This window comes from Hippopotamus amphibius, chromosome 5 (assembly GCF_030028045.1).
Source record: "Hippopotamus amphibius kiboko isolate mHipAmp2 chromosome 5, mHipAmp2.hap2, whole genome shotgun sequence".
Taxonomy (NCBI): Eukaryota; Metazoa; Chordata; class Mammalia; order Artiodactyla; family Hippopotamidae; genus Hippopotamus; species Hippopotamus amphibius.
In genome coordinates, this window is record NC_080190.1 from 32,341,416 (window position 1) to 32,368,952 (window position 27,537).

The 27,537-nt window shown below is 49.5% G+C and overlaps 1 protein-coding gene across 1 annotated transcript in view; it reads left to right on the forward strand.

The window, feature by feature from the left end:
- SLIT1 (slit guidance ligand 1) overlaps positions 1–27,537 on the forward strand; it is a 169,446-nt gene that overhangs the window by 12,809 nt on the left and 129,100 nt on the right. Inside the window, 3 exon segments of the mRNA XM_057736947.1 lie at positions 7,209–7,280; positions 9,491–9,562; positions 14,190–14,261. Coding sequence (XP_057592930.1) covers positions 7,209–7,280; positions 9,491–9,562; positions 14,190–14,261 — 216 coding nt within the window.

Consider the following 27,537-nt stretch of genomic DNA (forward strand, 5'->3'; position numbering starts at 1 on the left):
TGTGTGCCAGGCACCCTCACACCTGCTGCCTTAGGGATGTGGTCTCTGCCTCTCACAGCCTGGCAGGGGAGACTGGCCTTTAACAAAGGATCTCATACTGAACACTCCTCCACATCAAAATCCCAGCTCTGGAGGGGGAGCTAAGTGAGCCCCTGTGAGGAGGCTGGCTTAGGTGAGGGCACATTTAAACTGAGGCCTGAAGGATGCTGGGGGAGCCAGCCGTGGGTGTTGGCGGGGGGAGGGGAGGGGGCAGCACAGGCAAAGGCCCTGAGGCGGACACGCTGGTTGTTGAAGGTGGAGGAGCCGGGCAGCCGAAGCCCTGGGGGCTGGTGTTTTCCTAACAAGGGGGCTGAGGGAAAATCAGCCTTTTAACCTGTGGGCTGTGGAATGGTTATTGGTAGAACAGCAGTGTGCTCTGTGCGTGAGGCTTTCCTTGGCTGGTGTCCATTTGGGGAGAGCATTTCTTAATTGGCGTGGGCTTTTTTCTTTTTTTGAGTCAGGGAGCAGGGAAACATGGAAATCGCCCCCAACTCAGTGCTATTTGGAATATGTCCATTTTAATGCAAATGTATTCTTTTTTTTTTAAATTTTATTTATTTATTTATTATTTTTTTGGGGGTACACCAAGTTCAATCATGTTTTTATACACATATCCCCGTATTCCCTCCCTCCCTCGAGTCCCCCCCCCACCCTCCCTCGAGTCCCCCCCCCACCCTCCCTCGAGTCCCCCCCACCCTCCCCGTCCCAGTCCTCTAAGGCATCTTCCATCCTCGAGTTGAACTCCCTTTGTTATACGACAACTTCCCACTGGCTATCTGTTTTACAGTTGGTAGTATATATATGTCTGTGCTACCCTCTCGCTTCGTCTCAGCTTCCCCTTCACCCCCCGCCCCCTCCCAAACCTCGAGTTCTCCAGTCTGCAAATTTATTCTTGCATGCAAGACATACTTACCGGAACAGCCATCAGGTATCCTGTGCCGTGTACTGCGTCAGGCCCTGGAGATACAACAATGAGAAAACACTGCACAGTCCGTGTCCTCAAAGAGCTTATACTTTCACGGGGGGCTCGAGACACCCGTCGAGGAAGCCCCACCTCCATATCAAACTGCCCCTGATTTGTGCTGCAGAAGAGCGGGCTGGAGCGCTCTGTGGGCCCGGCAGAGGGAGGCTGGACCAGCTGGGAGGAAAAGTGGGCGTGAGTTAGGCAAAGAGGAAGGAGGGCGCAGTGCAGGCAGAGGGAGGAGCAAGCTCAAAGGCCCTGCCACCTGAGGGAGCAAATCGGAGCAGGGCGCGCAGGGCACGCACGCGGGGTGTGTGGTCGGTGTTAAGGAGGTTTTTGTCTTGATTCCAAGAGCGATGGGGGTTCATTGAAGGGCTTAAGTGGGGAGTGACATGGTCAGATTTGCATCTTGAAGAGTCCTCTGGCTGTGGCCTGGAGAACAGATTGAAGGGGAGCCAGAGGGAACATGGGGAGCCTGCATAGGTGGCTCGGGGCGCTCCCTGCAGCCGGCCCCCCTGCAGGTTGGGGTGTGGGCCCCTCTACTGCTGTGGGGTGGCAGCTGGGTAGGGACATTCCTCATTCCTTTGGTTCTCTTGTCTGACTCTGCAGACACTGAGTGCTGTGGATTTGGCCAGGGCAAGGTTTCAAAGGACAGCGCTGAGGAATACAGTTCCCCAGCCCAGAGGCCTGTCTCATTCACAGTCAGAGTGTGTGTGTTTATTTTTTGGCGAGCGGGCAGGAAGGGAATTTAGAGGATGGCTGAGCCTCCCCATGTCGCGGCAGGAACCAGCAGCAGGCGTGGCGGCCCCGCCCCCAAACGTGAGACATGCTTGTGACGCGTGCGGAGCCCCCAGAACACCCCAGGAGGGGCCCAGGATGATTCTCCCTGCAGCTTCAGGACGCCCGAGGGCTTCTTTTGGTTTATCACAAACACCCCGATGCTGCGGATCAGATTCTCGTTTCCTGAGAGGATTCAAGGAATCCTGTGTGTTTTTGTTTTTTTCTCGGTAATTTTGCTTCAGAGGATTTTCTCCTAAATCTTTTACCACCGAGGTTTTCCTTTCAGGTTAGGACCACACAGGAATGGACGGGAATCAGGGCCATTTGCCACTGGAGTGAATTTCTTTCTGGGGAGAAGGATGGATGCAGACGCATCCCTTTTGGAAGAGCGAGAACCGTCTCAGGGCATCTTCCCTGGGCCTCGGCATCCTGGGGCCTGCAGGGCAGGAGCAGCTGGCTCCTCCCTGCTCAGTGTGGCCCACGCAGCCCAGCACCAGCCTGAGCTGAGCCTGGGACACCACCCTTCTAGCGGGGCTGTGGTCTTTGAGGGAAACAAAACAACAACAACAACAGCAATAGTAGTACAAATAATCGCGCTGGCAGTATTGATATAGAGAGCATTTGTGGATGCCAGGCCCTGCTCTTGGTGCTTTAGAAATATTTAAGTCATTTAAACCTCACCACATCTCTAAGAGGTGGCTGTTATCTTTATCTTCATTTTACAAATGGGAAACCTGAGGCTCAGAGAAGTTAAACTTTGTGCCCAGGGTCACACAGCTAGTGATGGTAGAGCAGGAATTTGAAGATGGATAGTCCAGCTCTAGAGCCTAAGCTCTTAGCCACTAAGAACAGTCTTAGCTTGGCTGGCTGGGGAACTGCCCTGATATCATTGCTTGGGCAGAGCACATGGTCTTATTGTAGGGCCCCAGGATGTACTATCTAAGTTGTTCTCAGTTCTGACCAAGGCATGATTGCTCAGGGTGAGGGGAGGGGTCGACAGAATCCAACAACATGAGGCATCGTGAGGAAGGGGAAAGAACATGGGCTCACACTGGCCAGGGTGTGATTTGGTCCTGGCCCCATCACTTAGGAGCTGTGTGACACTGGGCAAATTGCTTCCCCAGTCTCTGCCTCGGTTTCCTCATCAGCAAAGTGAAGAGAACGTGACTCATCTCGTAGGCTACTGTGAGGGTGAAATGAGATGAAGCAGGCTTGGAGGTGGGCTCAGAGCCTATTCACAGAGGTGCGCAATGAGGAGACGTGGTGGATGTGGGCCCTGGTGGTAAGAACCTCAGGGAACCCAGGGTAGCTCTGGATCCTGGCTTCTTCCTGAGAAGCGAGGCCAGGAATTGGCCCAGAGGGTCCACGCCACTTGGCTGCTCTGGATGCAAAGGTCTGAAGGTCCCAGCAGCGTCTCTAGTTTTCCCAGGAGGCTTGCTGGGGAGGGGTCTCCATGGCAACCTCAAGGACCACCTGTTGGAGGAATCAGGCACTGGAGAAAAATGACCTCCTTGCCTCATTCCAGCAGCCTGTGCTGAGGGTTCGAGCGGAAGTGACCGGGCCAGGTTGGAAACTTGATCCTGGTGGGCCGCCTGGCTGAGGGGAGAGGGTGGGGACAGCGGAGGCCATTCTCTCAGCCTAAGTGCTGTTAATGACTCCTTAAGCTGCAGCCCTGGACCTGGGAGCCTGACGAGAGCTGCCTCCGCCTCACAGGCTGCCTTCTCGAGGGCTCTCCCCTGGGAGGAGGCGCTTAGCTTAGCTCTGGGTTAGAGAGCAAGGCTGATGGGGGAGGCTGGGGGCTGGGGGGGCGTGGGCCTCCATCCGCATTCTTGCCTGGAAGCCACCAGCAGGACTTCCCGCGTGAGGGGCTGCGTTTGCTCTGCTGTCTGCATCGCTGTCCTCCTCTGCCTGCCTGTGCCAGGTCTTTTCTTGAGTGGGGGTGCAGTGGGGTGCAGGAAGTGTGGAGGAGGGCCTGGACTCCATTGATGGCTAAGCAGTGCGCCCCAGAGTCTGCATGGTGGAGCCTGGTGCCAAAGGTGAGAAGAGAGGCAGGTAAATGAGAGTGCCATCAGAAGTCCCTGCGAGGGCCCCCCCGCCCACCTTATGGGAATTCCATGCTCAGGGATTCCCGAGTTCCATCGGGGCCCTGCCTTGTTCGGATAAGGCTCAGTGTCTGTCTCTGCCTCAGTTTTGCTGTCTGTGAGTTGAATGATTATTGTAGTCAGTTGCCTGGTGCCCCATGGTCGCCATGAGAAGGAGTGAGTGAATGATTGTAAAATTCAACAGACTTCTCATGACCTTTGACTGCGTAATTTTGTTTCTAGGAATGTATTCCTCCCAAATGCCCACTGAGCTTTATGCGGTATTATTTATATTTGAACGATATCCAGTCAGCCCAGATGCTCCAGTGACAGGGAATCAGGGCATACCCAGTAACCTGATACATCCAATGGAAGGGATCCTTTATGCCAATCAAAATCGTACGTGGAGAGTGAGCAGGGAATGCCATTGCACAAGGCGTGCACACCGTTTGTCTCATTCACCCTTGTATCTTCAGAACCTTGCCAAACACTGCAGATAGCAAGTCTTCAATAAATATTTGTCGAATTACCTTCACAATATAAAACGTGTATCCAAAGGTAACAGGCTTGAGAGAAAATATTCCAGAATATTAACAGGGGGTTCTTTCTGGGTGATGAGCTTATGTGTGATTTGAAGTTTTTTTCTTTATTTTTCAGGAAATTGAAAAAATTTAATAATGTACATTTATTACTTGTATTTTTCAGTGCCATAACTTGCCTATTTTGTTGGCTTTAAAAACAGAGGCGTCTCTTTAAAAAATTCAAGCAATGCAGAAAAATATAAAAAGGAAACTAAAGTCTCCTCAAGTCCCACCACTCAGCCGTTATAGGCATTCACATGAGGGGAACAGCCCCCAGTGAACTCGTTCTGTGCATGTACCTCTACTGATACACCTGTGAGTTTTTACATAAGGGGGCTCAGGGCATGCAAGCTGTCTTGAACCCTTTTCCCATGGGCTGCATCAGGGACATCTTCCCTTGTCAATACAAACGGGTCTGTACCATTTTAAATGGCTGTAGTCTCATAGATGCACTGAAATTTAACTAAGTGTTGCTCTGTTGATGTCTATTTAAATTTAATATTTTTGCTCTTGTAATCGAGGCTGACGTATATTTATAATCGAAAACATAAAACCACGCCAAATTCTTTGCCGTTTTGGGTTTTGGGGTGAACGTTTGAGCAGGATGGCACAGAGGAAAACTGCTTGTGGAGGGAACCAGTTTTCAGGGCTTTGAGATGAAATTCTTATTGTCTGAAGAGCGATCGTGTTGAGAAGGAGCAGCGAAGAGAGGCTCAGAGGTGGCTGTTTCAGGGAAGAATATCTGGTTCAACAGGAAAAGACCCTTGCATTGAGAAGAGCGCATCTCACGTGGAGAAGGCATCCCTAGCATGTAGGGTGGGAAGGGGCTCAGGCTGGGGCCCTCACTAATGGCCCTGTTACCTTGGAGAGGCCGAAAGCCCCCCGGAGAGATCCTGTTAGAAAAGGCATGCGAAGCAGGGGATGCGTTTTTCCAGCTGCTCCGAAGGATCAGGAGCCCGGCCCAGGGGAAGGGCAGCGAGAGTGATGAGTTGGATGCATTGTCAGTGTGTCAGTTTGGGGAGTGAGCCTGGCCTGGTGGAAGGAGCCTGGGCCCTAGGATCAGATGACCACAGGTCCAGATCCCTGCTCTGTCGTTTACCAGGTGGTGACCTCGGGAAGGCACCACAGCTCTTTGAGACACACTTTCCTCATCTGTAAGATGGGCTCATGACTACCTTCCAGCATCTCTTGATGACGTGTGTAAAGCCCAACTCCCAAAGTGTGTGGAAACCAATAACATGTTTTTAGTGGAAGCAACTCTAAAATATCATACTTCTGAAACACTGTTAGGAAAGGGAACTTGCTATTTTTCAGAGCAGCTTGGACTTGGGTTAGGGTGGTGGCTACACCTGGAACCTTTGACCAAAGTTGGTAAGTGAGGAGACTGGCTACAGGTATAGTGTGTGTGTGTGTGTGTGTGTGTGTGTGTGCGTGCACGCGCACGCGCGTGTGCACAGTTAGGTTGCTGCGAAGCGTGTGGGGGACTGTGATGGTGGTGAGGAAGAGGGGAGGCTGTGTGGCTGTGAGCACAGGGCTGCACAGGAAGACACGTTAGACGTGGAGGGAACGGCTGGATTTGGAGCTGGGCCTGAGTGAGATTCCGCTGTGTGTGGCTCAGTAGAAGAACTTTCTGGGGAGTGGAGTGTCTGACCCCTGGAGGGGCCTGCCTTTCCGAGGCTGGGCCAGCCCGCTGTTAAGAGGAGTGGCCAGTAGAGGCCGAGTGAGCTTTCCTGGGAGGCTGGGTAGGAGGGGGTGGGAGGTGGGGCCAGAAGGCCTCTGAAGTGGTGTCCAAGTCCAAGGTGCCCAGGGCGTGATGGGGAGGGTTGAGGGAGGAGCTTGTGGCCTTGGGAGGGAGGAAGGACTGGAGGCCTGGGTGGTGTGGGGGGAGGAGCCACTGCAGCCGTGGGATCGGGGCTCCCTTCCTGGGTCCTGCCTTCCTGTCCCTGCTGCGGGACAGGCCTCATAGCAGCTCCTGCCCGGAGGCCTCATTGACTCCCTGTCTTTGCTCTGCTTGCTTTCTCAGGCCCTCAGTGATGTGGACACACCTTCCCCCAACCCTACTTCCCATGGCTCCCAACCTTCAGCCTGTCTGCTCCTCTGTCCCCCAGACACGCCTCCCCTGATATGTCCACTCCATCCTCTTGCTTCAGATCTGCCTTGTCTTTTGGAGCTCAGCTTGAGTCTCACTTCCTCAGTCCCCTTAAATGGCATGGCCCTCCCTGCTCTCTCCTGCTTGGAATATGGACAGCTCGTGGAAGCCAGTGCCACCAGCTGATGACATGGGATATCCCCAAGGGGCCCCTTTCCAAGTGCAGGCCATGCTCTTTACTTGTTTATGCCTTGTGTTAATCCTATGAGGTAGACAGTTATTATCCCCATTTTATAGGTGAGGAAACTGAGGCTCAGTGAGGTTTCTACCTGAATAGTCTCTTTAATTGGCTAGTTTCTAGATTCTTTCCTTTGTGAATGTCTTGTCTCTCCAATGAGACTGAGCTCTTTCAGGGCAAAAGCCAGGTTTTGGGGTTCCACAGCACTCCCCGCAGTGAGCCATGCCCTGCGTGTTCCTGTTGGTTGAACATCTGCAAAGAGGTCCCAGCTTGTCAGGACGACACAGACTTGGGGGTCCCAGGGCTTGGCTCGGAAGCACCCAGCCCTGTGGATGAGATGATTGACTTGAGCCACGTGGAGAGGGAGCCTGGAGCTGAGCCCCGGCCTGGGGCCCACCCTGGGCAGCTCCCCATCTCCTTCTCTCCTTTCCTCCACCAGGGAACTCAACGGCAACAACATCACTCGGATCCATAAGAATGACTTCGCGGGACTCAAGCAGCTGCGGGTGCTGTGAGTATGGGATGCTGCCGCCGCTCGGAACCTCTCTCCTGCCCTCCTTCCTCAGCCGTGGTCTTACGGCAGAGCCCTGGCTGTGGGTCGTAGGGCTGTAGGCCAGCTGGGCCCCTCCCCTGTGCCGTCAGTCTTGGGAGGCCGTGAGCAGGTGGGTGGAGGTGGCGCTAAGTCCTGACGCGGAGTGGCCGCTGCCTCCCGCATGGCTGAGAAAATTGGGCATGGAGTCCTTGCCTGGCAGGACCTGGGCAGATGGGGCTGCCTTGTCCATGGGCTGACTCCTGGGGTGAGGGGAGACCGGGTCTGCTCAGGATGCCATAACAAAAGGCCACAGACTGGGTGGCTTAAATTCATTTTCTCACAGTCCTGGAGGCTAGAAGTCCAAGGTCGAGGTGCTGTCAGGGTTGGTTTGTGGGAGGCCTCTGTTCCTGGCCACCTGCTTGCTGTGTCCTCATGTGGCCTTTCCTCTGTGTGCGTGCGGAGAGAGCTCTGGTGTCTCTTCTTCTTATAAGGACACCAGTCTTGTCAGATGAGGGCCCCGCTCTTATGATCTCATTTAGCCGTAATGACGTGCCTAAAGACCTTATCTGCAAACACAGTCACACTGGGGGTAAGAACTTCGGTGTATGAATTTTGGGGAGGAGGGGAATTACCCAATTCAGTCTATAACAGTCTCCACAGCTCTTTTCAACTTGTGCCCCAGAAAGACTTCCCAGTAAGGCCACAGCCCCCCCCCCGACTTGAGGAGGGAGTGACTGGGAGCAGTTGAGGACAGAGGTGACTCCCCTCGGGTGCCTGACGGTGGCAGACGTTGGAGGTGGCAGGCATGGCTCTGTCGGGCTTGGCCGCCAGCCAGCAAAGGCGTCGTCCATGGCACCGGCCTTGTCAGGCTGGGCAGGGGTGAGGGGCGAGGGGAAGGGGTGGAGCCCGCACCCCTTCCTGCTCTGCTGACCTTGGGCTGCAGAGGCAGCCCCACGTGCATATATTCTGATGTGGGAATGTCTCAGCGCACAAACTCAGGTGTGCAGGGAACAATTGCATGTTTGAATTTTCTCTGCATCAACTCAGTTTCAACGCTGAGCCCCCATCCCACCTGGCTGGCAGGAAATTCATTAGCAGACAGTTATAGGACCCCTCCTTCCCTACTCCGAGGGTAATGAAGGGGTCCTGGGGCCCCAGTTCTTTCAGAACTATGGACTTTACAGCTTGGAAGTTCTTTGGAGGAGCTGGGGACCCCGTGGTTGATCCTCTCTGGGATCGTAGCTGTCAGTTGCTGGGGAAGGGGTCTCTGCTTCTCCAGGAGGAAGAGTCTGAGGAAGCCCTCCCTCTGTCCTGGCGTTACCCCTGCCCCCTCCTCACCCCCCGCAGCGTCCACCAGGGTAAACTCAACAGCACAGGTTTTTGGAAACAAAGCAGAGGAAGAGAAGTGTCTGGTGGCAGCCTTTGTCCCCCTGCCAAGCTGCAAACTTCATTGGAGGCCCTTGCGGGAGCACATAAGCCACCTGCTTGAGAGTAGGGAGGGGAAAACACGGGAGAAAGACATACTTGATGAGCTCAAAAACTACCACGCAGCAAGTGATCTGCTGGTGGAAAATGCTGCCCTGCCAGCCGGATGCTCTGGGTGTCAGGGTGCGTTGGTGGTAAGGAGGGGCAGAGTCCCCCAGAGCCAGGTGGTTCCGTTGGCAGCAGATGTGGCCAGGCGGAGGGGGGTTGCGGGCAGAGGGCGTGTCGTCTGCCAACTGCAGAGTGTGTTTGCTGCGTGTGGGCTGTGCCCAGTTGGCACGAGCTCCCCTCCCCCCACTACTGGCCGATTCCCCCGGCTCCGCCCCCTGGCCACGCCCTCTGGGCCGGAGAAGGGCACGTGTGCCAGCAGCACGGAGCCAGCCCCTGCTGCCTGGGTACGAGCTTCCCCGAGCGTGCCTTTGGAGCGATGGCCCGGTGCTCTGGTGCCCCATGGCCTTCTGCCATGCAGGCGGCTTCGGAGTGTCCGCGAGGGGTAGGGCCGGAAGCACATCTTGCTGTCCGGGCTGGGTGCGTTGAAGAGCCTGTGTTGGGAATTTGCAAAGCTGGGAGGAAGTTTTGTCGGCTCAGACCAGGGCTCAGGTCTGTGTGGTCTCGGGCACCACTCCTGTTTCACTCCTTTGTGCCAGCTGTTTCCAGGAGTCCTTGTCCACCATCCTGGAGCTGTCCTTGTCTCTTTGCTTCCCCAGGCAGCTGATGGAGAACCAGGTTGGAGTGGTGGAACGGGGGGCTTTTGACGACATGAAGGAGCTGGAGCGGCTGTGAGTATCTGTGGGCACAGGCTCTGGAGAGCGGTGGGGGCTGGCGCCCAGGGGACGCGGGCAGGCTGAGCCTGGCAGCAGGAGGGGTGCTCAGGGACAGGCCCGCACGCCCAGCCTGCCTCCCACCTGCTCATGGGGCCCATGCGCAGCTGCAGCTGTGGAAAGGGTCGCAGCGTCGTTGTGAGATGATGGCAGAGAGACAGCTGGAGAGGTCCTCACCGCGTATTCTAAACACAGCTATCTTTGTTGTTTTTCCCTGAAAAGACATCGTGGCAAAAAATCCGCAGCGCAGAGGAAGTGAAATTTCTTCCTATAATCGTATACCCCAGGCATGACCGCAGTTATTGATTTGTGTGGCTTTAAAGGAAGCACTGGTGCTCCCGGGCGGCCAACTGCAGGGAAGCCCCGGGAGCGGTGTCTTGGGTGCTTGGGGCCACAGCACTGAACTGAAAGTGGTGTTTTCTGATTTGCATCGTTTGTTCCTTAGGGGGCTTTTGAGTTTGAAAATAGGTCTTGATCAATTTTTGCATTTCAGATTGGCAATAATGAAAAGAAAAATAGGAATGTTGTATGGGTGAGGTGGGCGATGGCCGTTCACGTTCATGGTGGTCACTGGCCTCATTTTTCTGCTTTGGTTTGGCTGTATTTGTCAAGAGTTCTAAGGTTCATGCCTTTTGACCAGAAAGTCCATTTTATTTTAAGGAAACAATCAGAGACATGGCTAAAAATGTATATATCAGGATATTCACTGCACGTTATTTAAATACAATAAAAAGTTGGAAACATAGGATATAAAATCACATTTTTGAAGAATTATTAAGGTCATGGGAATGTGTCTACAATATTACGTTAAGTGGAAAAGGCAGGAAGTGACGATTGTGTAAATAAAATCAACTTGTATGTGTATAGAATACAGAAGGAAGAAAATAACTGAGACTATTAACTCTCATTGCATCGAGTGGTGGGATCACAGCTAACTTCGTTCTTTGGCTTTTCTTTTTTGTGGATTTTTTTCCAATGAGTTTATGATGATAATTATAGCTATTATTCATTGCCTTATTCTATGCCAGGCAGCAAGATAAATGCTTTATCCTCCAATATCTCATTTAATCCTTAAAACAACATTGTGGTCAGTGGAATCTTACAGATGAGAAACAGAGGTGCACAGAAGTTAAGGTACTTGCCTTATTAAATGATTATGAAGTGATTAAGTACAGAAGAGGGGATTAGAACCTGGATCACTTTGCCTCCAAAGCCCAAGCTCTTAATGGCTGTAACCTAATACCTCACTTTTCTCTATTACTTCAAAGAAAATAAAGTACTCACTAAGTGGAGAGAATATGGTTGTCTCATTGCCTTCCTGTAGCCTGGAGAAAAACCAAGGTGAACTTTTCCTCATCCAGGCCTGAAACTGAGCCATAAGGAGCCCATAGCTAGAAGAGATAGTTCGTCCTGTGTTTGTTTTCTTTAAAAGGCTCAGAACAAAGTACATGTCCATGACCTGGTTATGAGGGGCTGATTTGCTCCCAACCCATTCTGGCTCCATCTCCGAGGCTGCCATGCCCTGAGGGAGGAGGAAAGGTGGGAGGGAGTCTAGACGTGACTGGTGGCCCCTGTCACATCTGCTGCTGCCACCCAAGGCTGGCTGGACAGGGCCCTTCTTTTTGAGTCATAACGTGTCACTGCACCTGTTGTCCCTTCTGTCCTTGCCAGTTCCTTTCTCCCGGGGTGGATCACCAGCACCTGCAGGGTGGGCAGTTACTGGGGGGTGTGACGGCTCTGTCCGTGGGGGCGTCCACTGCCGGCCGTGGATGGCCGGCACCCTCTGCTCTGACTTGTCAGGGACCAGGGGTGGACCAGTCAGCCAGAAAAGCTGGATACAGTGGGGAGTCATAAACCCCATACATACTCTAAACATTTCATTTTATGTTAAAATATATAAATGTGCGTTTATTGACACCCACGCCCCCTTTCTTTTTGCCAGGGTCTTACTTTTTAGTGTGAGATGCTGATTGGAGTTCTGTATTATTTTCCTCGCCTAAAGCACACACATATACCTTGCTTACGAATTTTGGTTTTGGTTTCTTTAAGCTGGAATGAGATTTTTAGGAGGCCCTTGGAAGCAATCTGGCTGGAGAATTCTGAATTTCTTTTATGACCCCACTGCCCTGTTCCCGCCACAGTCGTTTACTTAATTCAACAACTCTTTAATTAGCAACTTTCCTTTTATTGACTCTTACCAAGGAATTCAACCAATTTTCGTAGAGACGACTCTCTTTTGACGCTAGTATTTTGTTCGTTTAGGTAATCATCAGTTCAGTTATGTAATTATAATTATAAGTACTTCTGGCACAAACAGGTTTGGGAACAGATGTGGTTGGTTCTTGTACGCAGTTACAAGCTTGAGCCCAGAAGCAGAAGCGTGCGGTGCTGCTGGCCGTGAGGACTGGTGTGTCACGGGCATCGATTGTCTGATGTTGAGGGGGCAGCGCTCCGTCACCCTGAGCTGTCTGAGGGGCGGCCGAGGGGGGAGCTGGGGAAAGGTAGGCTTCAGAACCCGCCCCTCCCACTCGGTGGTGACTTGGGTGGGCAGCTCACCTCTGGGCATCCCAGTCCCCTCAGCTATCAGAGAGACAGCTCAGCGAAGTCTGCGAACATATTCTGAGAACCTGAGAGCGCAGGAGCCCAGCCACATGGCCAGATGGTGGTGGTCGAACCTTCCCCCTGGGGTTGTTGCTGGGAGGCGACGGGAGGGTACGTGCGTGACACTGATGCTTGGTACTCAGGAGAGGGAAACGCACCTTTTCACTCTGCTTTCCCTCTGAGTGTGAGGTGATGCCCGTGACGCACTCATCCCGGTGCCTGGCACAGAGTGAGGCTCGTCGGGGCTGGAACTCACCACTGCTGTTGTTATTCTTAGCTTCCTGTAGGTCCCTCACCACGCTGGGTCCCTCCTTTGGTGTCATTTGATTTCCCACTGTAAACTAGCTATTGAATCTCTGTTCCTCTTAAGTGTTTCTCAGAAATCAAAGCCAGAAAAATGAGAAAGTCTTGGGGGAAAACCAAACCAAACCAAACCAAACCCAGTGATTACCAGGCAGTGTAGATACAGGATTAACTTATTAGACGAGGTTAAGGAACTTGGAGCGATCTGATGTCTACTCCTGTTGCTTTAAGGATTACATCGGTGGTCCCTTTTTTTTTTTCCAAGGCAGTGATGTGTTTCCCTAGGAGCCTGCCCTTTACAGTAAACTTCTTCCAGCGGGTCTAAAATTGCAACCCTAATTGTATCGTGTTAGAAAATGGTGCCTTTCTCACATCAGAAGAAAGATGACCTCTCAGGAGGTAACCACAGACCAGTTACTCCTGGCCACATCAAATTATATCTCTTCCTCCCTCCCAGCAAAAGAAAGCTTTTGCCCCGTTGGTTTCTCGTCCTCTAGAACTGTTAAAGGAGACGGTTATGGGAAATTCAAAGTATGTGGTAGACTGGAGGGCGGGGGCTGCATGCTACACCAGTGCTTTTCCAGCCTTGACACGCACCCAGATCACCTGGGGGCCTGGTTGAGATGCAGATCTGAGTCAACAGGTGTGGGTAGCCTGGGGTAGCGCAGCTCTTGCCAGCTCCTGGTGTCGCCCCTGCAGGTGGTCCAGTGTGAGTACCAAGGTTCCATACTCTGCAGGTGTCACTGCCTGCCCCCGCCCCAGTTGGGCCAGAGCGCTACGCTCCAGTGTCAGAGAATTGGTTGCCTAAGGTGGTGAGATGAGTCTGGTTAAACTTCACCGCCTTCCCCGGACAAGTCTGAGTCCTTTCTGCGTCGTCTTGTTAGGCCACATTCCAGAACCAGACTTCTCACTCCCGTCTGTATCTGTAATACTAAATAGTTGTCTGTCTACCCATAGAGGAATTAAAAAGGATGGACATACTAAAAATAAAATGATTAAAACTGAAGTGTCATCCTCTATTGTTTGACATGGAAAGATAGCCACACATTGTTGCGTGAGAAAAATGCAGGTGGCCAAATGCTTTTTCTTCTATTGTTTGAGGCTTTTAAAAATATTAAGCATGCATTTTCATAAATAAAAAAATCAATAAAGGTATTTTCATTTTGAAAAAAGACCTCATGCAAACAATACAAATGTTGAGTCATCACTGAGCCAAATGTGGATGAAAGCAATAAAGAATCAGAACTCCGTGGCCATCCTCTCCCATTAGGGTAAGGCTCACATTTCAAGGGTAGTCAGTATCCAGCTCACAGACTGAGATAATATTTGAATCAGTGCCTGATAAAGTACACAGGGTCTTGCAAGGGTAAGGTGGTGATGATGATGGTGGGCATGGGAGGGCCTAACGGAAGGAAAGAGGGTCTATTTACTGGCTGCCCAAGATACGTCAGGTCCTCGGTTGAGGGGCTTTCAGAATGTTCTGTTCTTATCCTCCCCAAGTGTTGGATGGCAGAATTCCTCCTTTATAGATGGAGAAGCAGAGGCTCAGAGAAGGTGATTCCCTGGGGTTACACAGTGACATGTTAGAATTTGAACCCTGAATCCAGTGCTTTCTGAAAAGTTCTTCGGATTTCCTGAACAGCTTGGCCATTTCCAACTCCTCCGCTCTTCTCTTTTTCAGACGACTCAACCGGAATCAGCTGCACACGTTACCAGAGCTGCTGTTCCAGAACAACCAGGCTCTGTCCAGGCTGTGAGTGACGCTTCATGGAAGCAAGCTCTCTCTGTGGTCTTATCCCTCACCCTGTTGGGGGCAGGGGGCGATGTGTGGTCGGTGGGGCTTGGACTCTGCCATGACTGTGACTCCTATGCTCTCACCTGGCAGGCATCGCTCAGGGCAGCAAAGGCCATCTTACTGTAGGAAGGTGCTTTGCGGGGCACTTCTCCACGGCAAGCACTTGACAGAACCTACAGTCTATCCGATTCTGTGCGCTGCCCCTGCCAGTGTGGTGTGGGGATGTTCTCGGGGTGGGCACGCTTGTCAGCCGTGATGCCGAACTTCATAGGGAGGACCGTTCTCATGAATCTCTAGCTGCCTTTGGTAACCTGCCTTGGGTGGAATATTTATTCATTCAAGTAAGCCATTCTTGGATCTATTTCTATTTTCAACTCAGAGTAATGAGTTTTGTGAGCTTATTAACCATGGCATAAAGTCATACTTTTATTTGCTGTAACTGTACTTCTTTCAGGTTTAAAAGGTAGTGGCCAGTTCTGCTGCCACCCTAACATGCCTTTAACCTGTGGAGCCGCGTTGGCCCACAAGGTCCACGCTGTTACTGGTCCCATGTGGGCAGCTGGCCTTGCCATGGCTTGGCCCCAGCAGCTCCTGTTTTCGCTGCCCTGTCTTTTCTCAGAGTTGGCCTCTGCCAGGTGTATCACAGCTCTGCCTGTCTGCAGAAATTCATCCTGAACATCTTTTCTCTTGGTCTGCTCCTGCACTTTGTATTTCCTTCTCTTACGCCCTCTTAGCCTTTCAAGCTTTGGCCACCCCCCTGCCCCCCCAGCGTTATTGCCTGCTTGGGTTTCCTTCCCCTCGGCCGTGTGGACGCCCTTCACCATCCAGGGCCAGAGCAGGTGCCTAGTTGCTGTCAAGTTCTGGGCACTGCTTTGATCCTCCTCCATTTATTTTATTTAAAAAAAATTTAAAATGTTTTTAAAATTTCAGATCTACTAAGGTATAATTGAAAAATAGAACTGAAATATACTTAAAATGTACACGGTGATGATTTGATATACATACACATTGTGAAGGGACCCCCCCCATCTAGTTCACTAACATATCCATCACCCCACGTGTTTATCTTGTTTGGGGGAACATTGAAGTTCTACTCTCTGATCTAATTTCCATTATATTAAGACGGTGTTATCAACAATAGCCATCATGTTACATGTTAGATTGTACAGTGTTACCAACCTGTCTCTATTTCCCCATCCCAAAGCCTCTGGCAATCACTTTTCTACTCTCTGTTTCTATGAATCTGACATTTTTTTTTTTAGATTCCACATATAAGTGATACCATTCAGTATTTGTCTTTGTCCGGCTTATTTTACTTAACATAGTCCCTCAGGGTCTACCCGTGTTGTCACAAATGGCAGGATTTCCTCCTTTCTCATGGCTGAATTATATTCCATTTTATATATATAACACATCCTCTTTATCCATTCATCCGCTGATGGACACTTAGGTTGTTTCCATCCATCCCTCATTTGTTTTAAAATATCCAGGACCCTGTCATGTGACTCTAAATCCACAAACCTCCAGCCTTTTGTTTGCGATCACCTCCAGCCCTATTCACATTTTGTGGGGCCAACATCTTTAGCCACACCCTTCACCAGCTGGTGGGGCTGAAGGGGAGAGGACAGCTCTGCAGGGGTCTCTCCCTCCAGCACCTGAGTCCACCTTTTCCCAGGGGCATCAGTGCCCTGCATGTCCCTGGGCCTCCTCCTGAGAGTGGGAACACTGTGTGACCAAGGTGGCTGCCTTCTTGGCCTGTGTCTGGGGAACTTGGATCCCTAGTGCAGCGGGAGGTAGTCTGGGCGAGTAGGAAATCAAGGGTCAGATAGTCCTGGGTTTTCTTGGTGTAACTCAGGTGGAGTTGCTGTTACCTGTGCACTCTTGGGCTCTCCTGGGGCCGAACTGAGATGGAGCACATACAGCATCCAGGCCCACAGCTGTCTGCAGCAGGTGTTCCTTTTGTCCCTGACGTGTGGGTGAGTGAACGGCCCTCTAGTGGAGCTGGTCCTCCTGTGCCTGCCATCCTGTCTGACCCTGTGACCCCGCAGGGCAGGCAGTGCCTCTGGTTTTACTGCTGTCAAGGTTGGGGAGGTGAAGCGACCTCCACAGGGTCAGTACTGAAGCCCCTTTGGACTCCCTGCCCAGTGCTCTTCATGGCTTTATATTTTAAAAGGAGTCCCAGAGAAAAGAAGTTCTGTGCTTTAACGCATATTAAATACCCAGATTCTATAGCAAAATGCTGGCACAGTGCACTTTATTCAAGGAGTAGAAGAGCCACTGAAGAGGACAGGAGCCTGCCTGACCCCTGCTCCTGGGACCCTGCAGGGCTGGGATCCAGGGCAGGCAGTAGCCTCCAGAAACGTTGGATGTTCTCTCCCCAGTGGCCCAGGGCTGGCTGCCTTGGGGACAGGGAGAGTCAGCAGTCACTTGAGGGACTTCCAGAGGAAGTACCCTCTGATGGAAGGCTTGGTTGCCCTTTGGTGGTTCCAGGCTCTAGAGCCAGAACCTTTCCCTAACACTTACTGCCTTTTCTTCCCAGGCATCTGGTCCCTAACTCTAAGCCATTCCTTATCCAAGAACACAGATGGGTCTGGGTAAAGGGAGACTATTTTCTTTAGCCCTCCTCTTGATAGTTTTTTTTGAAACCATTAAAAAAAATTCAAGTGTAGTTAATTTACAGTGTTGGGTTAGTTTCAGGTATACAGCAAAGTGATTCAGTTATACATATATATACATTCCTTTTCAGATTCTTTTCCCTTATAGGTTATTACAAGATACTGAATATAGTTCCCTGTGCTATACAGTAGGTCCTTGTTGTTTATCTGTTTTATATATAGTAGTGTGTATATGTTAATTCCAAATTTCTCTCTCTCCCACCCACCACCATCCTCTTTGGTAACCATAAGTGTGCCTTCTATGTCTGTGAGTCCATTTCTGTTTTGTAAATAAGTTCATTTATATCATTTTTTTAGATTCCATGTAAAGTGATATCATAGGATATTTGTCTTTCTCTTTCTGTCTTACTTCACATAGTATGATAATCTCTAGGTCCATCCATGTTGCTGCAAATGGCATTATTTCATTCTTTTTTATGGCTGAGTAGTATTCCATTGTATATATGCACCACATCTTTATCCATTCATCTGTTGATGGACATTTAGGTTGCTTCCATGTCTTGGCTATTGTAAATAGTTCTGCTATGAACATTGGGGTGCATGTGTCTTTTTGAATTAGAGTTTTCTCTGGATACATGCCCAGAAATGGATTGCTGGATCATATGGTAACTCTATTTTTTAAGGAACCTCCATACTGTTCTCCACAGTGACTGCACCAATTTACATTCCCACCAACAGTGTAGGAGGGTTCCTTTTTCTCCACACCCTTTCCAACATTTATTATTTGTAGACTTTTTAATGATGGCTTGTCACTGGTGTGAAGTGATACCTCTTTGTAGTTTTGATTTGCATTTCTCTAATAATTAGTGATATTGAGCATCTTTTCATGTGCCTGTTGGCCATCTGCATGTCTTCTTTGATGAAATGTCCATTTAGGTATTGTGCCCATTTTTTGATCTGGTGTTTTGTTTTTTTTTTTTGATATTAAGCTGTATGAATTGTTTGCATATTTTGGAAATTAATCTCTTTCAGTAGCATCATTTGCAAATATTTTCTTCCAGTCTGTAGGTTGTCTTTTTGTTTCTTCTTGATATTTCTTAAGCCCACTTGTAAGCACAGGTGTGCAAGCTGATGGCACTTTGGGGAGGACTCCCATGCAGCATGACCTGCTTAGATCAGCCTAGGACTTGAATTCATGACCAAGGACAGTACTTTCTGTTGCCTCTCCAGTTCAGGTCATCTCAAAAAGGGCACATTTGTGGTGGGGGGCGGGGGGAATTAGGAAGTTGGGATTGACATATACACACTAATATGTATAAAATAGACAACTAATAAGAACCTGCTGTACAGCACAGGGAACTCCAGTTCCCTGTGCTGTACAGTAGAAACTAACACAACATTGTAAAACAACTATACCCCAGTTAAAAGAAAATTTTTTAAAAAGGGCACATTCTGGGGGGAAATGGTTAAACAAAACTTTTTATTGATCTGGTTGTTTGTCCCTGGTGTCTGGGCCCTAAATTTTTCACCTTGGTGATGATTATGGGGAAAGATACAGGAGCAAGTGCTTAAAGACTTATTTGCTTCTTCTTTGCCTTCCCTTCATCCCCAATCCATTGACCTGAGCATCTGGCTTCCAAAACATTTCTCTTAACTCCCAGTGGTCGGGCTGAGGAGCAGTTGGGCACTCTTGTTCCCAGAAACAGGACCCCTGCAGGCTGGTGGAGTGGGGTGGGCTGGGGTATTGTAAAGGCACAAGTAGCAGACTCATGGGCTCCCCATGACAGGAAGTGAGGCCCAGCTGGGACCAGGGGTGTGAGGGATGCTCCTAGTTCTTTCTGAATATCTACCTTATTGTCCCACTTCTCTCTGCAAACCAGTGTCCTGGGTTTACCAGCAACACTCAGTTCTACCATAACTTTGGTTAGTCACCGTGCTCACTCCTCTCCTACTTCCTGTGATCTTGGAGCTCAGATCCCCATGTGTCTCTGGTCCCAGCCCAGATTTCTGGGGAAAGAATCTGCTTGGCCCATCTTCAGTCAGGAGTTCACTCCTGGGCCAAGGAGCTGTGCTGGAGGCTGTGGGCCCTCCTGGTGTGGTCACACTCTGGGGCCCCCCCTCAGGAGGAGGGCAAGAGGGGAGGCAGGGTTCGGTGTGTCTGGTCTTCTCATCTGCTGACCTTTCTTCTGCTTTGAGGGATCCGTTACTAATCCTTTCCACCTGGAGCAAATCATGGATTTTTCACCAGAGGCCGTTATGCTAAATCAGCATGAAAATGAGTTTGAGAGAGACCTAATGTGCAGGGTAAGGTGTGCCCACAAAGCACGTCAGGTGTGTGGCCCACGTTTCAACTGATTTTGGTACAGATTTTAGCTTCCAGCAGTTAAAATCCTGTTGCTGATTATTCCTCACCAATGTTTCTCCAGGTGTTGGGTTAGTCAGTCCATTCCTTTCCATGTTTGGGACCTGCGGTCCAAAGAGGTGATTTGGCTTGGACCACAGAGCAGTTTGGTAATAGGGTTGGAATTAGACACCCGGCCTTCAAGGGACCATACAAGGTCTGAAAATGGGCTTAAACCTTGACCTAGAAATCTCACATTTGGGGATTGGCCCCAAGATCAATAAAATATGACTATAAACATGTTCATTGCAGCATAATTTAGAATCTTGAAATATAGAATATTGAAAACAATGTGGAAACAACCAAATGTCCAACCTTGGGGGAATGGTTAAGTAAATTTTGGCATATCCACTGGATGGAATATTTGTATGATCATCAAAAATGGCCTTTATGAAAGACGTGAATTGACACAGATAAATGTTTGTGCTGCCAAAGCCAGGATGCAGAATTGTCTTGACAATATGATCACTAAACAAATCACTCTGAAGAGTGCACAGGAAAATGACTACAGAATGCTAACAGGGGTTATCTCTGGGTGACTCTTTTTATATTTCCCAGGTATTCTATTAAAAGCATGTATTATTTTTGTTTTGTTTTTATTTTTTATTATTATTTTAAAAAAATCTTTATTGGAGTATAATTGCTTTACAGTATTGTGTCAGTTTCTGCTGTACAACAAAGTAAAAGAGCCTCATGTATACATATATCCCCATATCCCTTCCTTCTTGAGCCTCCCTCCCAGTCTCCCTATCCCACCCCTTTAGGTCTTCACAAAGCATCAAGCTGGTCTCCCTGTGCTCTGTAGTAGCTTACCACTGGCCATCTATCTTACATTTGGTAGTATGTATATGTCAATGCTACTCTCTCACTACGTCCCAGCTTCCCCTTCCCCCGGTGTCCTCAAGTCTGTTCTCTACGTCTGCATCTCTATTCTTACCCTGCCACTAGGTTCATCAGTACCATTTTTCTAGATTCCATATATAGCATATATTATTTTTATGGTATGAGACCTCCCAGTTTTTATATGCAGTGGAAAACCTCTGTTTAAACTAGATAAATGATGTTGGGGCACTTCCTTGAACCCCGTTGAGCCCCATTTGTTCTTCTATCAGATAAAGATAATAATGTCTGCCTCACAGGCTGTTGTGGGGATTAAAGAGAGGTGTAACTCCCTCTCATGTCAGGTGTAAGCTCGGTAGCACATAGTAAGTGCTCAGGAAATCGGTGAATTTTCCCTTTTACAGATGAAGAAATGCAAGCTCAGAAGATTTGTGACCTGCTCAAGGGGTCGAGGTGAATTTGAACCCCGGTCTGTCTGATGCTAAAGCTCATCATTCCATATCATCCACTCACCCCCCCATCCACCTTCTACGCACCGCCTACACCCATCTACCTACTCAATCATCTACCTACTCATCTACCCATCTACCTACCTATCCCCCATGCCATCCACCTATCGTCTACTCACCACCCAGCCAGCCTCCTTCTCATCTGTGCTCCCATTTACCCATCTACCAATCCATCAGTCAATCCGCCCATCCCTCGTTCCTCCATCTCCTTCCACTGGTCCTCCCATCTAACACCCTCTCACCCACCTATCCATTTGCCTGCCCATCCAGTCTTTTTTTTTTTTCCATCCAGTCTTTTACTCATTTACCCACCAAACCCACCTGTTCACCCTCCACTTATGCATCTACCAACATACCCATAAACCTACCATACACCCATCTGTCCCCCCACACCTCATCCATCCTCCCTTCTCCTCCCCGTACCACATCCAACTCCCCCTTCACATTCCATCTGCCTGCCCATCCACCCACCCGCCCACTCACCCAACATTTACAAGAGGGCCTCCTACGGGCCAGGCACCGTTGCCGGTGCTGAGAGCACTTGATGGCTGTGTAAGGCAGCTCAGTGGGGCACTGTCTCTCCAGGAGGTGAGGGTTTATCACTAGTGCTCTTTGCAAGCAGTCTGCATCTCTGACGTACCAGCAGTTTGTAGTGGGGGGAGGGCAGATGCTTGACTGGCTGGACCTATGTCTCCTGCCTGGGGTGGTTATACCCTGGTGGCAGGTGACCTGGGTTTAAGATCAGCTTCATCGCTGACAACCACCCATGGGAGGTTGTGGAGATGTTGTTTCACGGATGTACACAGGGGTTAAGATTAGGGTTAGAGGGATGGATTTGCATCTGCCTCCTTCTCTTACAGCAGCAAAACTGAGTCTTCACGCACGTTTGGGTGGGGAGCACTGTGCGTGTCAGCCACCTGTGCCTCTGTCCTCCCAGATTTGGGGAGGAGTCTCTCCCGCTGCCTTGCATCCCCCCCTCTTGCTGGTTGCATTCCCTTCCTCATCCAGAAGCCGCTTCTGGAAACCCAGTTCCTCTGGGCTTCTTCTTAGCCTTGAAACTAATATGTGTCCTGACAAGATCGACCTTTTCTGCCCCTGCTGGGCCTGGGAGGGGTTGGGGGTGGGTGATGAAGGGCAGCCTAGGACATTTATTCCCCCTTATTTATATCCCTGCTGTAAGGACCAAGGTAACTCATTACCAGGGCTGCGGTGGCTGGAGAGGCACGGATGTGATATTCTGCCGGAGCCCTCTTGAAGAATGCCTGACCCCGCCGACCTTGTCTCTAGCTGGGTTTAATTAAACTGTCAGCACTGGTCAGAAGAACAAAGCCTCCCTTCCCGTCCTGGTCCCCAGCCCCCATCAGAGGCAGGGGGCATTCTCTGCTGAAATGAAGAGCTGTTAAGAATGGATCTGCCTTGCCTCCGAGGGAGATCACCCAAAGCAGGGGGGTGACCTCGCTTTTGTGACACGTCCACTCCAGGCAGCAGATCTGCCAAACTGAACCTGCTGAGCTGCCCACCGAGGACCCTGCGTGTGAGGAATGGGGCTTCTTCCTGCCAGAACCGCCTAAGATGTCATCCCCCACTCCCGAGACTCCCCCCTGCTGTGAGATATTAAGCCTGTGAGGTGTTTCTGGCATAGGATAGACGGTTTAGGGAAGTTCGGGGTCAAACGAGGTCCTCTGTGGAGTGACTTTCAGACCCTTTGACTGTGCTCACTCATGCTCACTGTAAGCCCCAGGGGACATGTAGGGTATTGCCAAATTGATGTGACTGTGAAATTCTTGAAAACTTTATTTCTAGGGAATACCTAGGTCATGTGGGTCTAGTGTCAGGTAACTTGCTGAGGCCTCAGACAAAAAAGATCAGAGCTGAGACTTGAATTCAGGTCCCCCTGATCCCAGACCCACGCACCTATCTCTAAATCATCAGTAGCACTTAAAATAGTGTGGGAGCCATTTAGGAGATTTTAAAATGCGGATCGCCAGGGCACTGTCATCGGAGACCCCGCGTTCATAGGTGTGGAAGGGCCCCGGGAATCTGCATTCTTGTCAAGCCCCATCTGGTTCACACGTTGCGAAGCCTTGCTCCCCAGCCTGCCTGCTGAGTGTTCGACAGGGACCCGTGTTTGGGCAGAGCCCCGTCCGTCTCTGCCCGACCTGGCTGTGGTGCGAGAGCCACACGGACAAAGACCCTCCCAAGGGCAGGCGCTTCGCCTCGTGCCGCGGCGTGGAGAGCGCTTTGGGGATTATGAGTTGGCGATTATGGAGCACTCTGGGCTCTCAAAGTGCTTTCCAATCATTAAATCTGTGCCTGCTGTCAAGGCTCAAGTGAAAATGCACGCGTCCTGCTGGGCCGGCCCCGGAGCCTCTGTGGAAGAGGGCGGCCAGCCCGAGGCTGACGGCCCGCGCGCCGGGGCGGCTGACGTCGCCCAGCACGGGTGGGTGTCCCGAGCCCAGCTCCGGCCACGGCTCTGCCCCCCACTCCCTCGCAGCCACACTTTTGTGGGTCTTCACCAAGGAGGACAGCCAGGGAACCCAGGCCTTGGGGAGGGCTGGAGGCGAGAGCTGCGGATGGGTCAGTCATCCCCAGGGGATCACGTCCTGCTTGGGGACCTTTTACAGGGGCTCAAAGGAGTGAAAAGCCACCAGTTCTCTACTGCAGCTTGATGAAACCAGTACAGAATAAACAACTCGTAAGCATCGAGAAGATTCTGAACAGAGGAGTGCACGCAGAGGCGGGCTGTGGCGAATAACTCCTAGGAAAGTGAGGATTTTTAAAATCCCATTTCAAACATTATATAAATAATTTTGCTATGTTAGTGAACATTTGGAAAATAGAGAAAAGCAAGGAAAGATAAGAGGTTTCTTTCTTTTTTTTTAAGTTAAATAAGGCATTTAGAAATGCTTGAACGATCATTCCAGTGTTTTTAAAAAAGAAAGTTTAATACAATTGTTAAGCACTTATGTACCAAACAATTTCTGTGCATTTTCTCATTTTAATTGTTACAGTCCTAGGCTATTATTATCCCCATTTTACAGTTGGGAGAATTGAGGCATGGAGGGGTTAAGTAAATTCGTCACATAGCCAGTTGTCGGCTGTGAACGCACGGCATGCTCTCATCCCCCGTGCTGTACTGCCTTTTGTTACAGGAAATTTTAGAAAATAGAGAAACAGGAATAAGAAAGGGATTGCTCAGGAGTCTTCTGGGGAAGTAGGTTTAAAGTTAGGTGTTGAAGGATGTGGGAGACACAGGTGGATGGAGAGGGTGCAGTTCCCTGTGAGCAGGGGCCCCACAGGTATATTGTGTGGGTCTCAGCCTGGAAGGAGGTGTAGACGGGCTCTGTCTTCTAGCATGAGGAGTCTGGAATGAGTGAGAGCCAGGGGGCCACAAAGGGTGTTCCTCCCCCTCTCCCACTGCCTCTCCCTTAGCTTGTCTGAAATGTCACCTCCCTGTCGCAGTTCCTCAGTTCCTCCTTCCCCTGGCAAAACTGACTGTTGCCTCTTTAATGCTCTCTTTTTGTTTTTTCCCTTTATAACTTTTTTTTTTGGTGGTAAAATATACACAACCTAATACTTATCATTTTAACCATTTGTAAGTGTACAATTCAGTGACATTAACTCCATTCACAGTGTTGGGTAACCATCACCACTGTCTATACCCAAAAGCTCTCATTATCCACAACAGAAACTCTGTACGCACTAAACTGTAAGTCCCCATTTCTCCCTCTCCCCCCAGCCCTGGTAACCTCTAGTCTACTTTCTGTTTCTATGGATTTGCCTCTTCTAATTTGCCTCGTATAAGAGAAATCATGCAATATTTGCCATCGTGACTGGCTTATTTCACTTAGCATAGTGTTTTCAAGGTCCATTCATGTTGTAGCATATATCAAAGTTTCATTCTTTTTCACGACTGAGTAATATTCCATTGCGGATATACCGCATTTGTTTATCCATTCAGCTGTTGATGGACACTTGGGTTGTTTCCACCTCTAGGTACCCTCTAGGTACCCTCTTAGCAGCTGCTCATATCTTGGTCAGAGTCCCCACAATGGTCCTTATAACCCTTTTCCCTGCTTCCCCTACCAGACTGGGCAGGGACCCGGGCCTACCCATCCTTGTTTCCCCAACACGAGTGGGTTTGGCAGGGCCGGCAAGCCGTGGTGTCTTTCTGGTGGCAGACGTTGTCCCGAAGGCGGCAGGAGGAGAGCAAACAGCTTCCATTGTTTGTGTTGGGCCCACGGGTTCTTGCCTCCCTTCTCTGATATCTTGGGGCATTGCGGGTCTGTGTTGGGCCCCGGCTTCATGGACTCAGGACTTGCCAACTGACCCTTGTTCTGCTTGACCTGTAGTTGGCCTTAACTTGTGGTCTAGAAACATGAAGCCAATTGTTCAAGAGCTCCGTCCGTGCTGGCTCAGAAGATGAGTATAGTCTACTGGGGGTGGGTTGAATGGAGTCTCTGGAGAAGCAGGCGGGGTACCCTCTGCTTGAAATGGGGTATGGAGGGTCGTCACAGGGAACCCCTGCTTCCTCGGAGGCAGGAAGAGCTTGAGCTGGCAGTGGAGAGAGGAGGGAATCAAGGAGGAAACATGGACCCTTTAGCTGTGGAGACGGACGTGCGTCGGCAAGGGCTGGACTCGGGTGATGCAATGGTAGCTTGCATGCGATGGGGTTTTATTCACTCAGTCTTGGATGATGCTGGGCCAGGAGCTGGCATCTCCTAGTCAGACCCTCTCCTTAAGCTGAACCACTGTGGCCCAGGTGGTTCTGTTTTCTACTTGGGATTCCTAGCCAAGTGTCTGTGGGGCTTGAGAAGCTCGAAGAAGAAATGACAGGGCTCCTCAAGCTCTTTGCAGTGTGTGCAGTAGGGCCAAATGTACAAACTCAGTGTTTTTTTATGTTTTGATATATTGGTTTGGTGGTGCAACTGTTTGTTGGATGCTGATGGGAAGCCCTCACTGGCAGTTGGGTAATTGACTCTTGGTTAATAGTAAAAATATGAAAAGACATTGTATTAATAAAGATATTTTAATGGCTCAGATCTTTCAAATATTGGGTTTGGAGGGTGTGCTGGGAGAGCTATTAAAAGGCATTCTTTTGGTGAAATGGCTGGGAACCATTGCCTTTTATGTTTGGACCCATTCCTCCTTCCCGACCCCATCCATGTGCTGGAGGGCAAGGAGGAATGGGTCCAAACATAAAAGGCTGTTCCTGGATGTTCACCCCTATGCTCAGTCTGGCTTTGGCCCCAGTGTTATGTGGAGACTCTTGGCAGAAGCCTGATCTTTGTCGCAGGGCAGCCCCGTGGGTCTCCTGCTCTTGCAGGGAGCCTTGGAGTGGGGTGGGTGAAGGGCAGACAAGGAGCTGATAAACCCAACCCCTTGTCTTTTTCAAATCCCTGGCTCTTTTTCACATAGTTCTGTGGGGTCTGGTCCTTTGCAGAGGAGGTGCAGGCTTCTATCTGGCCAGTTGTTGGTGCTGACAGTGGCCTGGCAGGAGTAGACCCTTTCTCTGAACACACTCCCCAGGAGTTGACTGTAATGTAGAGCTGAGGTTAACTTGGCATGAGTATTAACACAAATTATAACTCATTACATTTAAATCCATGATCTGTAATAATGCAAGATTGAAAGAAATAAACACTTGGAGACAGTGCATTACCTTTTCCATTAATTCTTGACTGTATCAATCTCAATCTTAATTTAAACTTTACCATTGAGACTCAACATCAAAAGTCTTTCCTAAAACATACACATGTACTTTATTACTTTGGGACTTTATACGTAGGCATCAGACGTCCACAGAGGCAGCAGAGATTGTAATATAAAGGGTTGGTATTGGTATTCCAAAAGGCTCCTCAGTTTTCACTGATACACCTGCAGCTCAGTTCTGCTTCTTTGAAACCCAGATTCCCATTCGTCCTTTCCCGTTTTAGGCTGTCCTGCCACTTGTCAGCGATAGCTATTTAAAAAATTGTGATTAAAAACACATAACATAAAATTTACCATCTTAACAATACACTGAAGTGTACCTTTCACTAGTGTTAAATAGATTTACACTGTGAAACAGATCTCCAGAACATTTTCATCTTGCAGATCTGAAAGTCTGTACACATTAAACAACTTCCATTCTCCCCGCCCCCAGCCCCTGGTAACCACTGTTCCACTTTCTATGAATTTGACTACTCTAGGTGCCTCATAAGTGGGAGCAAACAGTATTTCTCTTTTTGTGCTGACTTATTTCTCCTAGCATAATGTCCTCAAGATTCATCTATGTTATAGCACATCAGTGTTTCTTTCCTCTTTAAGGCTGAATAATATTCCGTTGTATGTGTATACCACATTTTTGCTTAGCCACTCATCCATTGATGGACATTTGGGTTGCTTCCACCTCTTGGCTATGGTGAATAGTGCTGCTATGAACATGAGTGTGCAAATATCTCCTTAAGATCCTGCTTTCAGTTCTTTTGAATATATCACCAGAAGTGGGATAACTGGATCATATAGTAGTTCTAGTTTTAATTTTCTGAGGAATCATCATACTCTTTTCCACAGTGGTTACACCATTTCAGCAACACTTGCTATTTTATGTTTTTTTGATAGCAGTCATCCCAATGGATGTGAGGTGACATATTGTGGTTTTGATTGCATTCTCTGATGATTAGTGATGTCAGGCATCTTTTCATATGCTTGTTGGCCATTTGTATATCATCTTTGGAAAAATGACCAAAGTTTTTGGGTAAGTTCTTTGTCCATTTTTAAATCAGGTTATTTGTTTTTTTTTTTTTTTTTGGTTATTGAGTTGTAGGAGTTCTTTAAACATTCTGGGTATTAACTCTTTATTAGATATATGATTTGCAAATATTTTC